The sequence below is a fragment of the Pelobates fuscus genome, chromosome 8 (assembly GCF_036172605.1).
Source record: "Pelobates fuscus isolate aPelFus1 chromosome 8, aPelFus1.pri, whole genome shotgun sequence".
NCBI classification, from domain to species: domain Eukaryota; kingdom Metazoa; phylum Chordata; class Amphibia; order Anura; family Pelobatidae; genus Pelobates; species Pelobates fuscus.
Window position 1 is genome coordinate 169,266,048 of NC_086324.1, and position 15,737 is coordinate 169,281,784.

At 42.6% G+C, this 15,737-nt stretch overlaps 1 protein-coding gene across 1 annotated transcript in view; it reads left to right on the top strand.

Annotated features, from left to right (window-relative positions):
- LOC134572006 (cytoplasmic phosphatidylinositol transfer protein 1-like) overlaps positions 1-15,737 on the top strand; it is a 74,026-nt gene extending 58,289 nt beyond the window's left edge. The window contains exons 3-10 of the mRNA XM_063430763.1: positions 6,964-7,112; positions 9,910-9,998; positions 10,525-10,532; positions 12,136-12,207; positions 12,743-12,835; positions 13,265-13,420; positions 13,963-14,026; positions 14,693-15,737. Of these exons, the coding sequence (XP_063286833.1) occupies positions 6,964-7,112; positions 9,910-9,998; positions 10,525-10,532; positions 12,136-12,207; positions 12,743-12,835; positions 13,265-13,420; positions 13,963-14,026; positions 14,693-14,979 (918 nt within the window). The 3' untranslated portion in view covers positions 14,980-15,737. The remainder of the gene's footprint in view (positions 1-6,963; positions 7,113-9,909; positions 9,999-10,524; positions 10,533-12,135; positions 12,208-12,742; positions 12,836-13,264; positions 13,421-13,962; positions 14,027-14,692) is intronic.

Here is a 15,737-nt window from a genome sequence, read left to right on the forward strand (position 1 = left end):
ATAATGATGGGTTATTAGAGTGTGGAGCGTGGGGCATTGCAGTGTACCCCATAGTGTACTCACACACTCGTACGTTTTGGGGGTACAGCTGTGCTTGTGAAAGCAAGGTTGACGTTTGAAATGCACAGTTATAATGTAACATATTAAAGGAATAGCAGTGAAGGATATTTTTCCAGTCTAAATGTTTATTCTGGTGGGAAGGGCCCTCAAGCCTTTCTCTATCGGTTGGTCTCAGCCTATAAAATAACTCCTGGAGGCTGGATAAATAAATAAAGGCTAATAATCATTTTAGATCATTTATTGATTACCTTGTTTTTCCTCTGTACATGTAGTGAAAACACAGACAGTATGGCTTTCTGGGAAATTGTTCCCTGCCTGGATCCGATATTCACAAATCTAATATTTTTTTTTTGTTGGCCACTGACGCAGTCTCTCTTAAAAAAATAAATAAAAAAAATACTGGACTCCTGTCTGTTTTGCAGTTATATCTCCTACCAGCTGTCCACATTAGGGCCATTTCCTGCAGCGCCACACAGATTATGTGACTGATTTAAAGGAATATTTTCAATATTTGGGTTTTTAAGGGATGCATTACGTATCTGCCCAGTCTGTTATTAGAGTGTGCCATGTTAAATCTAATGCACTATTAGTAAATATGAAGACTTGTCAATACCAATATTAATGGTAAATAATAGGGCATTGTACAAATCTAGAACAAGACTTTGGAGATTTTGGAAATGCAAATCCCTTCAGAAAACCATTTTATGTGATATGTGACATTAACCCATTCACGGCTTAGTGCTTTTTCATCGAATAAATTAAACAAGTGTAGTATACGGGCTGCATAGCTTGTATATAGACACCGGACAAAATAACAACTTTGTGTATAGATTACTATTTAAGAATACTTAAAATATCAGTTTTTAAAATGTATATGATTTTATACTATGAGTGTGCATGAACTACTATTCAGGGATACTAAAACTTTACAATTATGTGAATTTACAATTTAACTTATATTTTAATTAATTAATCCGTTACAGAGATATAGACCCTGGGGAGACAGCGCAGCTAAGCGGACAAGGGCACGTGTATGAGTGTGGGGATAGATGCGTGTGATTGGTTGTGTATTAATGTGTGGGTGGGATTATGGGGTGTGTGAGTTTGGTGGGGGTGGTCTTACCTCAGTGCCACTTGTGATTCGGACCAGCAAACAGCTTCCTGTCCTCCTGCTCCTGTTTGTCCTGGGCCTGTAGTCTATCTGCTTGAGGGATGGATGTTGAGGCTATCCTGGCATCGCTCAGAGCTGCTGCTGCGCTGCATGGTGACGGCAACTCCGCGAGCCAGGTATGGCTGACGGCGTGTTTCTCCACCCCCCCCCCCTGCTGTCAGGCTCCTTCAGGGGCCTCCCCTGCTGCCCCTGGGGGCCGCACTAGCACCTGCAACTCAGGCCACAGGAGCTCGGGGAGCCAAGGAGTAGGAGCCGGGCCCGAGGCATTGCGAGGCCCGCGTGTCTGGGGCTCCAGACATGCGGCCTGCTACTGCTGTGGAGGAAGTGCACCTCCCTGGCAGCGTGTGACCACCCAGCTGCCTTCAAGATCACCCCGCGGCAGGCGGGACAGCAGGGTGGTGAGTAGGCCCTGCAGGGCCACGTGGGGTACCATGGTACCGGCGTTGAGGGGTGGGGGGAGGACCTCATACGGGTCGGGAGCCTCCTCTGCCAGTGAGGAAAGCTGCCGTGGGTCTCTTTCCCCTGTTTCCCCTTCTGTCTCTCCCCCCCCCCCCGTTCCCTGGTCTTTCACTTGTGTCCCCCCTTTTGCCTTCCAGGAGGGTCCCACCTGCCTCTGGGAGGGCCCTTTGGTTCCCCTCCTTCTTCTTCCGGTCCCTCTGCTCCCTCCCCCCACCCTTCCGCTGGGTCCTCTTTTCTCCCTTCTTCCTTTCCCTCAGCTGCTATTCCCCCTGTTTCCTCTGGGTCCCCTCTGCCCTCTGCTTGTCACTTACCTCTGCTGCCTCCTGTGAGTATGGGCTCACCTCGTCTCCGTTGCTCTTCTCACAGGACTCTTGGCGCCTGAAACACCTTTGAGGAACCCAGTGGACACTGGAATTCATGGCAATCTACCTCTACCTCCTGTGCTTGCTGTACCGCAGGTTGGAGCACCCTCATCTTTTAGTCATTTGGGTCCCACGTTGGGGGGGTTCATCTTCAGTCTTCTGGGTTTTTTAGATCAGTGGGAGCAAGAGGTGGCAGTTAGCGGGGATTCCTCTATGGATACTCAACTCAGGTCGGTTTGGTCCCCAACCCAGCAACCCCCCAATGTGCAGTCCTCGATGCCCCCTGGGTCTTTGTCAGTACTTGGTAGTGGTCCATTGCCTTCGGCGCCCTTAGGTCCCCCTTTGGAGTCTGCTGGGTTATCCCCCTCCGTGATTTCTTCGGGCTTTGCAGGGCTCAGCTTCCTGCCCAAGTTGCAGGGATGGGAAGATGCTACCAAGGCATTCATGGTTAGCCAGGCCCTAAAGGGCTTGCGGCTGGGTGTGTCCTCTCAGGACTCAAGGCGTCCTTTCTCAGGCGCTCTCTTGGCTAGTTTGTGTGAGTTGTTACCCAAGGTTTGCCATTCTGTCTTTGAGGCCCGTCTATTTCGGCTGGCATTTTCCCTGGCATTCTTCGGGTTCATGCGGATCGGAGGGCTGGTGTGCCCTAGTCGTTGGCGTGTGGGGGGGGTTGCTTTTTGGTGATGTTACATGCACAGCGGACCATGTTTCTTTCAGGATTCGCAGATCAAAGACTAATGTCTTTGGGAAGGGCAAGTGGGTCCGCTTAGGTGCGGTGCCGAGTTTCGCATTTGTCCCGTTTTTTTTCCTTTGGTGAGTATTGTTCCTACCGTCCGGCTTTTCTGCCCCGCCCTCCCCCCTTTTAGTTCACGAGGACGGCAGTTTTCTCGCCCACTTCCAATTCATTAGGGTGTTCCACTTGGGGCTCAAATTCCTGGGAATTGATAGCAGGGAGTTCAGGGGGCATTCATTCCGTAAAGGGGCTGCTACGGAGGCCTTTAGGCTTGGTATGCTGGCACAAGTGGTTCTGAGTCCTTATATGTCCTATGTTCTCCCTGCCAGTCTCCGAAGTTGATTTCTCTCTGCAGGTCCGGTTCCCCCAGAATATGGATCATGGGACACTCCTATGTCTATTGGGCCAGGAGGCGTGCATCAGTCCGGCCTGGAGGCTAATGGTTGGGTCTTACGCCTTATGAAGAGGAAGTTCAGTGGTTTGGCACCAGAAGCATGAGGTGGGTGCGGCTCCTCCTCGACTTGGTTCAGCTGTCCCGTCTCCTGGGGGTCCCGAGTGTCCTTGTCATTCATCTGTGGCGGAATGACCTGGGTTCAGTGCCCATATGGGATTTAGTGTCTGCCATTCAGAGGGACATGGCACACTTCCTAGTTTTGTTCCTGGATGTACACCTGGTTTTGTCCGAGGGTATCGCCCGTAATTTCTGGCAGCGCGCTAGTAATCAGAGTGCCATGGAGCGCATCGGAAACTGTACAGGAGGGTTTCTAGGTTTGTTTTGAGTGTTCGGGGAATTCCAGTTCGCCATAGGGAATGCTCGAGCAGGATGCTGCCAATCTATTTCGGGGGAACGGGGTGCACTTGACGGAAGTCGGGCTCAACCTTTTTAATCTTGCCCTGCAGGAAACGGTGGAACAGGCCTTGAGTGGTTTTTGGCCGGGGGTATGTCCTTACCAATTAAGTTTGAGGCCGTTAGGTTAATATGTGGAATGAGGTGGTCCAGTTTCAAGCCTCAACCTCCCCTGCTCTAAAGGGTTAACCTTAGGTTACCTGTTTGGACGTGCCCAACGAGCGAGGATAAGGTCGGCTGGTGGTAAGCATTGGAATGAAAAGGAATTTATACCGAGGGGGGAGGTGAGAAGAAGTGGTACATAGACTCATGGTCAATATATTGGCAAGGACGGTTGGGTTATACTGTATGACACTATATGTTAACTTATTTGTTAAGTTATGGTTATTGATGTTTGACGTTTGGTTTATATCAAGTAAAGAATAATATTAAAATAAATTATGGATGTGTTATACAGTATGTATCATAGGTTATAATAAACGCTGTGGCCTGTTTCATCATTATTTGGGTGGTAATTGGGATAGTTCTATGTTAGTATGCTGCATCACGATTCCCCACTACGTACATACATGAGGAGCAGGTAGATTATAGATTATATAGTACCAATTATCCTGCCATATTTTACTGCAGCCTGCAAATAATCCCTGAAATGCACTCAGTAGCCTATATCCATGCCTTTTTTGGGTAACTTCCTAAGAGACCTGAAGTTTGACCTACATTTGCTGCTGTACTGTCTGTGAGAGAGGAGGCAGTGACACCATTTACACAGCCTCTGCAGAGATGCAGAGGGATGGAGAGGATCTCGTGTGGTTCAAAACAAAGTTAGAATGTGGATACAAAAATTGGGGTCAAATAGTTTGAGCACAGACGTTGAGCAATAAAACTGAAATTTGAGCGACAAATTTACAATATTTCTTAGTCTGAGCGTGCACAATATATAGATACAATTATTGGGTGATTAAAACTGGTCTGAGTCATAAAAAGAACACCGCAATGTAAAAGGATACACTCAACCTTTCTTAAGTGACCAGAAATCTCGCGTATACAGGGATCAAGGTTATATCATGTATTTATGGTCCTATTTGTATACCTTTCAAACAGGAAACCTTGAACACGAATGGTTTGTGTTTTACTTACACAAAGCTTGAAGAAGTTCCAATAAGTGTAATTCTATTTTTACATTACAAACAATAGCAGCCAATGAAAATGCTGATATATAAACCAGGGTCCGTGACCGGGAAAAACACAGCTGGGAACAGAATAATGGCTGCCCCCTGTCTGCTGCAAAATGCAGACCTTTCAGTGCAAAACATTCAAAAACAGGCAATTTCCTAGCTGTTAAAATCTATAAATTCATATACTAATTATATATTAAGTATTTTCTTTTGTTACATTTCATTTTTCAGAATTTTCAGTTATGCACAATTTAGACCAAAATAGCTTACCCCAGCTGCAGACATTCTCCAACTTGGCAATTTAACAAACTCTGCAATTTCATCAAATGTATACATTGCGTTGTTTAATGGAAAAGTACTAAATCTAAGTGTATTTCTTGACTGTACTAACGAGGGACATTTCTAGGCTATAATTCAGAGTTAGAAAATTGGGGATTTCTTTCCAGGGCTGACATCATTGCTCACATTTCAGAAAAGTCAGTTTTCACAATACATCAGCTTGTATCGCTCTTCATCGAGATACTGAACTTTTTCAAAAAAAAAATATATATATATAATAAATAATGAAAACTTGATAAATCTATGACTTTTTTTTCCATGTGATACTCCATCTCTTTTAAATGTACACAAGATTTAGCGATTGGCAATTGGCATTACAATCCAGTGCGGTCCTGGCACAGCGTGGCACAGAGTGCTTGGAGGAGGAACAGTACAGACATTGTTTCTGTTTTCTGTTTCTAAGAAGGAGGCCCCCAATTCCAGGATACAGATACATTCGGCAGTGCGTACTTGTACATTTCATATTATTTGTTAAATATTGAGGATAAGTAAATCATTTGGAAAATCCCATGACATGACTGTTCACTTTAAGCCAATTAATTTATCCTTTATGTTTAGCATAATAACATTATCTTGTTATAGCCAATCACACTTTAAATGGTGTATTTTTATTTTCTCTGTCACATGTGTCAATATGGGGTTTAATAATCATTTATCGGTGAATTGAGGAGATACAAGGGAAGGAAACACAAAAGTAGAAAATTCCCAAACTCCGTTAATATTCCAGTCTAGATTATATGACCTTAATTTTCCATTGGAGTCCCTCTCAGTTCTCCGCAATTGTTCGCTTAGTTTAGCCTTTGTGTGTCTGGCTATTGTATTTGGTACATAATGATTCTTTGCTCACATTTTATATTAAAGGGACAATCTAAGCACCGTATTTATATTATATCATTACATCTTATACACCAATAAATATTTCCTATAACAGAGAGACAATGAATTGGGGCCAAAATTCGAGTCTGTTTTTACATTGGGTAATTACATTATGAATATTTGATTGCAGTTTGACCCAGATCTATCACTCGGACTGCGTGATGTCCAAGTGGAAGCCCTAGCACACGGTCACACTTTGCAGTTTCTCTGCATTGTTACTTTGTAGTATTTTCTATTTTTAGAACTCGTCCTTTTAGTTCGGTCATGTTCTGTGATCACATGGGCTATGCGCATACTTGTACAGCTGACGAATCGCGTCCGATAGATCTGGAAATATTACCAGCAGAGTTGTGCCTGTTTCTGATTTCTAGGTCACACAATGTTTCAAGGATGATTGCAGACAATTCATTCACTCCAATCTCTTTCCATTTCGCTCCTGATATTATCTCCCTTCTTTTCTCTTTCACCTTCTGTTCTTATTGTCCTCAGATCCATTCTTTAGACCGTCCCTAGACTGCTCCTCTTTCATTCTCTCTCTCCGCCTATTCTGTCTTTAAAAAAAAAAAAAAAAAATATTTACGGTAAATGTTTTCTAGATTATTGTAATACGGGGCTAGCCTCGTGAAAAGTAAATCAATACATAGCAAAAAAATAAAGTATACAAAACCAAATGAAAGGAATATGTTGCATATTACGTTGTTGGAATAAATGTTGCTGCATTACTGTGGGGAATTTACTGATAAGGGTATCAGACAATTTAGGCACGAATAATTAAACTAGAAAAATTCCACAACTTTGCTACTTTTCCACCACAACCACTTTTCCTACAATTTGCAATTTCCTTGTCTAATGTTCACAATGTCCAGTTTATAAACTTGTTATATTTGCCGGACGCATTGTTAAATTATCAGCATGACCCCCATGTCTCTCTGTCTTACTAACAGTACAAGATTGGACAGCTGTACACAATCAGCAGACACAGCCACCAGGAGAGCGACCGAGGGGAGGGGGTAGAAGTGATTGAGAATCGAGCGCATCATGACCCCGCCCATGGCTCTGGGCAGTACACAGAGAAACGGGTTCACCTTTCCAGGTAATACTACAGTCTGCTCACTGCGTGAAAATATACTACACAGAGCAACGTCTTTAGGATGACGCCATATCGAACACGTAAACGCAGCCAATCTATAGTTCACGAAAAACAGATTTATTTATTGCATCCATCCTTTTTTCACGATATCATCAGACGTACGACTGAGTTGCCCATTGTAGCAAGCCACTCTGCCATGTCAGATGAATCCCAAATATATTAAGCCTTTAAGGGGCTTAGAAAATCCATTTTTTTACCATGACTTGCGTGGCATGTCCTTGGTAATTAAGGGGTTAATAACCCTATATTTTTTTTTTCTTCCGATGTCTAAGTGTAGCTGCAGTAGTTATATAAAAACGTGAAATATGTAAAAACAGCAAATTCATCACGGCAGAGGATTGTGGGATGCGTTTATTTATTCATTTGTTTGTTTATTTATTTATGTTTATGACCTTTAGATTGTTGTTTATTCCTAAATCTGTGCAGAATTTAAATTTCCAAAAAAGTAAAAAAAAAAAAAAAAAAAAGGGTCAGCTGAGAAGAATGTAGTTGACAAACATGTGCGGTTTGAAAGTTAGCCCTTGTAAGCTGTGTACACGAGAGCCCCCCAGTGAGCATGGATGCCTAGATTAATATCCAGGTATGGATATCACAGGCAGAGAGGGGGAGGCGTGGGCAGGAGGGGGGGGAGATGACAGCATTGGGAACTATATTTAGCTCTTTGCATCTTACACGACTCCACTCTCTTTCTATTATTAGAAACAGTAAGTAGGTCCCTGCTGACAATCAGTCCAGCACATCAACCTCCAACAAACCCCCCCCCCCCCCCTCGCCCTCCGCTTCTCTGCTCAGCCGGCCAAGCCTGGAGTCACCTGATCTCAGAGTCTGCTAGGGACTTCCATCACAGAATGGGCTGGGGGGGATTATCAATCAAATAACAATCACTAGATACCGTGCTCTGACCTCACATACAAATACCGCTTTACGTGTGCGTTTCTATGGATATATTTATATACATTCATCATCATGGTAATTATTATTACTTGTATATATAGCACCAGCCATTTACAGATACAGTGATTTATATTTATATCGTGCACATAAATACACACACACACACAAACACACCCCCAGCCACCCTTAAATGTAAATCACTGCTTCGTACCCTTGTCCTTATTATTTTACGCACACAGTATTATTCAAAGATCTGTGTACAAACAAGGTTGGGAATAAGATTTATCTTTCATTAAATATATATCTGCGCTGTTTTCTGGGCTCCGTGATTTTAGTGTTTTAGATTATGGGAGGAATGGGAGTTACGGCTCAAAGCATCTTTAACTCGTATAACTAAGGTGCACCTAATTCTCCTCTTTTAACCTGGGGTTCCCGCATGGGGTCCCCCACACCGTAATGGTGCTAAGCATTCAGAAAGTCTCTATACTGACACTTGGTTTATAGAAAGCAATATATTCGTGTTGATTTAACGTGAATGCTATCAGATGGATTTAAAGTCATGTAAAATGGTAGACGGCTTTATTGTAAGTAACGGAGTTAATAAACCCATCCTGAGCGTGTCTTGGTTTCAGCCTGCGGGACTCATTCCTGTACTAAGAGACTGGAAGCATTAAAGGATCACTAAAAGCACCAGACCGTATACCCCAATGAAGTGGCCTGAGTGCAGTGGTCCTGTAATTTTAACCCTGCATTGTAAACATTTACATTTCAGGGTTAAAGACCCCTTTAGTGGCTGGCCTGACAAGTCAAACTTCGTTCTCACAGCAAACTTTCATTTCATTCGAGGGCCGCAGCGCTGGACATACATGCGCTTTTCGTTCCCAGCTCTACTTTATGAGGAGCACTAGTCTGAACGTTAAGAAGCATCATCAGAATGTTGTGGGGGGGAGGGAGGGGGAATCAAAAAGCTACGGGGACTCGACCTCGACGCTGGAAAAACGTTGAGCAAAATACTTTATTCACATTTTTATTTAGATTCAGAGGTTGAAGCTAAATGAAGAGGAGAACACTATAGAGCTATAGGTTTGCATTTCTAATGCTATAGTGTTCCTTTAACGGATAGATTCTCCAATTAGAGGGGAGTTCTCTGAAAATCACACCACTACGTAAAATAGTGAAAATTACTTAGAATTTTATTAACCTTTTTTTTTCATTAAAAAAATTATATCACAATCCTGTTTAGTCCTGGCACAGTCAAGGCACACAATGCAAATGAGGAGGAAAAATAGAAACATTGTTTCATTTCTCGTCTTCTCTGTATGCTTTCTCTATGCTGACTGCCAGGCGCAAAGGGCGGAGCTAATAACAAGATTTTAAGCAAAATTGTAGCCAAGATGGAGGCATCCAGTTGCAGGAGAAAGAGATGTGGCTTTCTGTGCTCTGACTGCTGGATTTCCTAGACCCTGTTACAATTTATTTGTTACATTATTTAATTTATAGGATCAGTCTATCGATACACTGTGATCATAAATATACAAAATATTAAAGATTGTATTAGTAACATCCGTTTGTATTGTTTCTTAAAGCATGACATGTTCTGTAGTCCTTGGCAGACCCATTATCCTTAATGTATATAAACCATTCAGGTCCCATGATGTGCCTTGTTCTGGTGAATACTGATAATGGCTGGCCTGCACCTTCATTTCCACATGTTTAGAATATCACTGTGCTTATATCACTAATGTATTCGAGTTTGTGTAGTCACAAGTGCAAGGAGAATAACATGAAATGGTTAATCTGAGCACAGAGCTTGCACTCTAATCCGTACTGTATGTGTCTTTTGCAGCAAGTTACCCAGCTGGGCCCGAGCCGTGGTCCCTCGAATCTTCTACGTGTGTGAAAAAGCCTGGAATTATTATCCCTTCACAGTGACAGGTACACTATATAAGTTATCATGTTACACTATATAGTCAAGCTTATTACCCTATATAGTCAATTTACTGCTTGAGCCCCATACAGTGACTGTGGACTGTGCTATTTTATATCATTTACCTCGCTCGCTACCCATATATAGTTATCGTTACCCTACTGTGCCAGCCCTGTATAGTCAGTGATTGTCTGCTACCATGTATCATTTACCGCGATACCCCTGTAAGGTTAAAATTACCCAGCAGTTTAACACACAACGACAAAAATCCCAAACCGTTACTAGTTATCCCTTCACAGGAGCAGAAACCCTGTACTGTGTGTTACCCGTTTCTGTAATGAGAGGTCTATAGCTTACAGGGATTCCCCTAAACAGTGACACTACAAACATCATTTCTCCCTCAACGTATAAAATATTAACGTTTTTCATTATTTTCTCATTTTCTCTTAATCCCATCATCTTTACTCCATTATCTAATCTACCTACCTGTGTGACCACTTACCTGACGGTGCTGGCCGGTGGCTTTTGCTGCAGAATACACAGTGAGTTGATTACTGACTATTTATAAAGTATTGAAAGTGCTGCCCAGCAGTGTGCAGAATTAAAGGGACACTCCAGGCACCCAGACCACTTCTGCCCATTGGAGTGGTCTGGGTCCCAACTCCCACTACCCTTAACCCTGCAAGTGTAATTATTGCACTTTTCGTAAACTGCAATAATTACCTTGCAGGGTTAAGCCCTCCTCTAGTAGCTGACTATCAGACAGCCACTAGAGGGACTTTCGGCTTCTTAAAACACGAAAAGTGTTTTAAACGACGCTGGAAGTCCTCACGCTATGCATGAAGAGCTCCAGCGGTATCATACTTGCACGCGGCCATTGCCGCGCATGCGCATTAAGTGACTAACGTCGGCGGGTGATGAGTGTGGCCGGAGCCTGACCCAGCGCTGAGGGACATTGGCGCAGAATTCAAGTCATGGAAGGGGTTTTAACCCCTTCAGCCAAATGGGATTGGGGTGGGAGGGAGGGGGGCACTGCAGTATTCTGCAGTGCCAGGAAAACTTATTTGTTTTCCTGGCACTGGAGAGTCCCATTAATATATGATTTCAGCCAATTCATCGCTATCAGAGTCCCAAAAGAACTTCAGTGATTAGTTAATTGACTTCACATGAATCCCCTATATTGGCAGGCAGTACTTCCATCCCATGTACGACAGAATGAAGAATTTGTGAACACAGACTTATCCAGTGACAGTTGTAGTTTCCCTGTTCACATTTATAGGTTCTTCACTAAAGGGAGAACTGCAGGGAATTCGAAGTGAATTCAGAGTGAATTTCAAATTCAAGACCAAAATAGTCAAACGGAAAACAGAATTGGCCAAATCGCCTATTTTGGCCTCAACTGTGACATTTGTCGAATAACCGTGTTAGTATATCACAGTTTAGACTGGCAGTCGTGCAAGCTAGTCACACGCCCAATGAGCCACTCATAGCCCTGATTCTAGGGTGTCATTTCATTCATATAACACTGAGACCAAGACACATGTGTCTGTCTTAAAAGTACACAGCTAGGACACGCGTGTTCATGTGGTTGGACTAGAAACGGACTAGCAATGGTTCCTGGACCAGCGGGACTGGACCTGATCCAGCTGAGATTACCCCTCAAAAATAAATGCAAAAAAAAAAGAGCACCCAAAGACTCATTCCACCATAACCACTACATAACCTGCCTAATCATACAATACGACATTTACAGTGATCATTTAGTTTAATAAACAGGGGTTTGTGTTTAACTAAAAACCGAGCTATAACTTTTCGATTAAAAAAAAAAATATGTGGAAATTTCGCCAAATTTGTTGTATTTCTCCGGTCATTCAATCAATATTTACCGTAAGTGGTTATACCAACCACTACAGCCCGCTGGCTGAAGGTGGAGATACACCTCTGGCAGTCACAGAGTTAAACTCGGTAAGTGCAACGTTTCAAATGGAAACACAGCAAATACAGATTCTAGGCACCATGACCACCGAGATAATTTTGAGACATTTTCTCCAGTACTGTTGGCTGTGAGTTGCAGTAGTTGAATATTTGCAGCACTGTGCAAGGGATGCGAAACATGATTTTATTTTTTCCCTTTTTCCCTCACAGTGTTCATTCCTTCCCAAATTTTCCATTCACATCGAGACCAGATATTCAGATGACTGCGGGGACAATGACAGCGTAAGTGGATTTAAAATATAATATCAAGTTATACCCACCCGTCCCATTGCTTGGCTACATTTGTTGTATCACATAGGATGATTGGTCAGTGCAGACAGTACTTCAATATGGCTGGCGTGTGGCCAACAGTGGAGCCAAATATTGGGTAATAACCTTATTGTTAAATTACTCACTAACCTATGATTTTAAGTGAACCTTAAAAGATTAATGAAACCAAAAATAATTCTAGACTTACCTAGACCTTTGGTGTTTATACACTAAAATATGTTTTTAGATTGGAAATATTAGGTCAAATTGATCAAGCAAGAAATCTCTCAGAATTGGCTATATTTTACAGTTTGTCTGTTTTAGCCCAAAATTTGCCATTTCCTATGATTTTCATTTAACCGAGTCCCTATAACTGACAGTGTCGATAAGTCCCTTTTCTGTTAAATTTCCCAAGAATAATTTTCCGCTTTTTGGGTTGAAACTGTGTTATTTGCAGTAGTAAATCAGTGCTTTACTAAATAATTTACACTATTATTGTTATCCCCAGATATTTAGAGGGGATCCGTGCGAGACACACGAGGTGTCACATCTGGATATTGCGTTTGATGAGATCCCGGAGAGATATTATAAGAGTACGGAGGTGAGTGGCGACTAACTGTGGAACCAGGTGCTATCCAGCAATATCCAGTGGTTGTCATATGATTATTTCCAAAGTATATTCATCCACAAAGCGCAGTTTCGTTATAGGTGCCACTAGTGCAGCCCAAATTTATTCAAAGAGCATTCAAAGTACAGACGTGTTGGGACCCCTTAGTGAGGGCATTTATCATTAAGGGACAGGGGCCCCGAAATGTCTACTTTGAACGCTCTTTGAAAACATTTGGGCTGCGTTAGTGGGCCCCTATAACTAAACTGCGCCAGTTGACTACACTGACAGCAACGATTAGCAAATGACAGCTGGCTGATGAAAACTGGTGATCTGCCACTCCTAAAGTTAAACCTGGGATGTTTAATGGCACATTGAGGAGTATAACAAAGACTTTGTTCTTTTTTGATTTGTCCGTCCCAGGATCTGCGGAATTTTGTCTCCAGTAAAACAGGACGTGGCCCACTGCAGGAAGGGTGGAGGTCCAACACACGGCCTGTAATGTGTTCCTATAAACTGGTCAATGTCAAGTTCGAGGTGTGGGGTCTTCAAACGCGAGTAGAGCAGTTTGTACACAAAGTGAGTGCAATGCGGGAAGTGCTGTGTTTAGTAGTGTTTTTGTGAAGTTAATGGTGGGCACACCTGCTGGAGACCAACAGGGGAAATGGGCGTGGAGGTGGAGAGAATGACAAGCAGGAATGACTTAACTCAACTTATACCCATAAACGTTTACCTGGAGAATTTTTATTATGTGTTAAACAGCCAAAAAATAAGTATTGTGATCAATAATATAAAGACAGGCAGCCTTCGGTTTCAAACCTGTTTCAGCATTCATAAGGTCTCCCCAAGCATTAAATGTTTTTATATCAGATTATTTGCATGCTGCCTGCCTGATATTGACGGTCCTTCTCTGACGTGATGGTGTCATTCAGTCCACTCTCATACTTAGCTGTGATTGGTGTAGCTAACATCACCCAATCACAACTTGCAATAAGTAACCGATCCCTTAGGAGTTTTTGCAATTGGGCTATTAGTCTATCCTTATACATTTATTAAATTATTTCAATTACAGATGTACTTTCTCAGCCCATCAATTGATGTTGTCCACTTTCTCTTGTCAGGTTATCCGAGACCTATTGCTGGTTGGGCACCGCCAAGCCTTCGCGTGGGTCGATGAGTGGTATGGTAAGTTTCACTTGTAAATTTTGGCCTTTAAAATACAAACCTCCTCATGATGAGATTAGTCTCAGAGGCAAACAGCAAAGGGACACAGAGGAGGAGCAGCCAAAAGCCAGACCCCTCCGTCTCCCATAATGCATTTTGCCAACCCAAATTTTACAGGAATGAGCTCATGGATTCTGAATTAGGCTTATTAAGGACAGTGTTTTTATTGCCAAGTGTAGATATAGCTTAAACGTTGCGTGCATATTATGTTTACTGTACAATAGCCCTGCCGAGCAGCAGAAACAATGCTCAGGAGCCATGATGTAATTCATATGACTGAAGCATTTTGTACATGTTGAAAATGCTATTGTAATGCAACGTTATGGTTTCTCAACGTGGACATCCCACTTGTGGGTTTGTTGTATAGTTTACGTAATCGGAACTAGATAGAGACACCGTTAGCCCATGTTTCTGTCTAAACGTTAGTTGGCATGGTGTCCCGGCATGCATACATTCAACACAATATGGCTGCTTGAATGGATAATGATTCCATTGGACATCCACTTTCACTGTACGAGTGAGATATAGAATGATGTGTTTCTCCTACTTGCTGGTGGGACTTGGCAGGACTTTAGATGCATCTGAATATACTGCATAAAGGACTGTTCTCTTGTGTCATTGTCACAGGCATGTCAATGGAAGAGGTACGGGAATATGAAAAGGAGACACAAGCAGCCACTAATGAAAAGATTGGTCCTGTGGCACCCACCATTACCATCAGTCCGGATAGTCAGTGCACAGCCATCCGCAGTGCCCCAGCTACCCCAATTACCGGCGACCCACCAGAATTCCTCACTCTCCCCAAAGATAGACCCCGTAAGACCTCAGCTCCCGACACCCTAACCCTTCCAGAACTCAGAGAACGGGTCAACGGGCCCTCAAATCACAGCCCTCCAACAAACACGGACAGCTGAAACTATGGTCCAGTCTACCTGTTGCACTCCCAATGTTGTGAACTGCCAATTCAATACGCACACGGAGTAGCGCCCAAGAAATGAACACTCACCAAACTTTATGGACAATGACAAGGCTTGAGTCCTTGAAATGGGCATTGACGACAGACGCTTGGCCTCTTTTGCATGCATTTTACGGGAGATTCTGGAATTGTCAACGTTGACGTGAAAGGCCTTGTACTTAATGTAGCAGAATTAAAAAAAAAAAAAAAACACATATGATCCATAATTAGCACTTCCCATAAGACTCATCTCATCGAACAGGACCTATACATTGTACTTGTTAAAAGCTAGAAAATATCTAGTCTTGATCTAGGAACAAGAAAATGTAAATATTGCGGGGTAATCAATTCTAATCTGTCATTAAATTGCATTGCATTTCATCCTGTGGCACAAACATAGCATATTCATCATTGGACGAACGTAACTTCAATTGTAGCCACAATCAATCAATTAGAAATCAAACGGAAGATTATTTTTATTGATCACATTTGAATTAAATTGTTCAAGTATTCATTTTACCATAAAGCCAGGCTTATAATAGACTTCTCCTTTGTTAATTATTCCATAAAATTATTTATAAGCCTAATTGTGCATTTTGCATTTCACCAACACTTCCATCACAGCACCTTCTTCAGAGAAGAAATGAATCCCCTAATAAGCCATAAGAATAAATATCTATTTTTTGCCCAGAGAAAGTTGTTGTTGTAATTTATAAA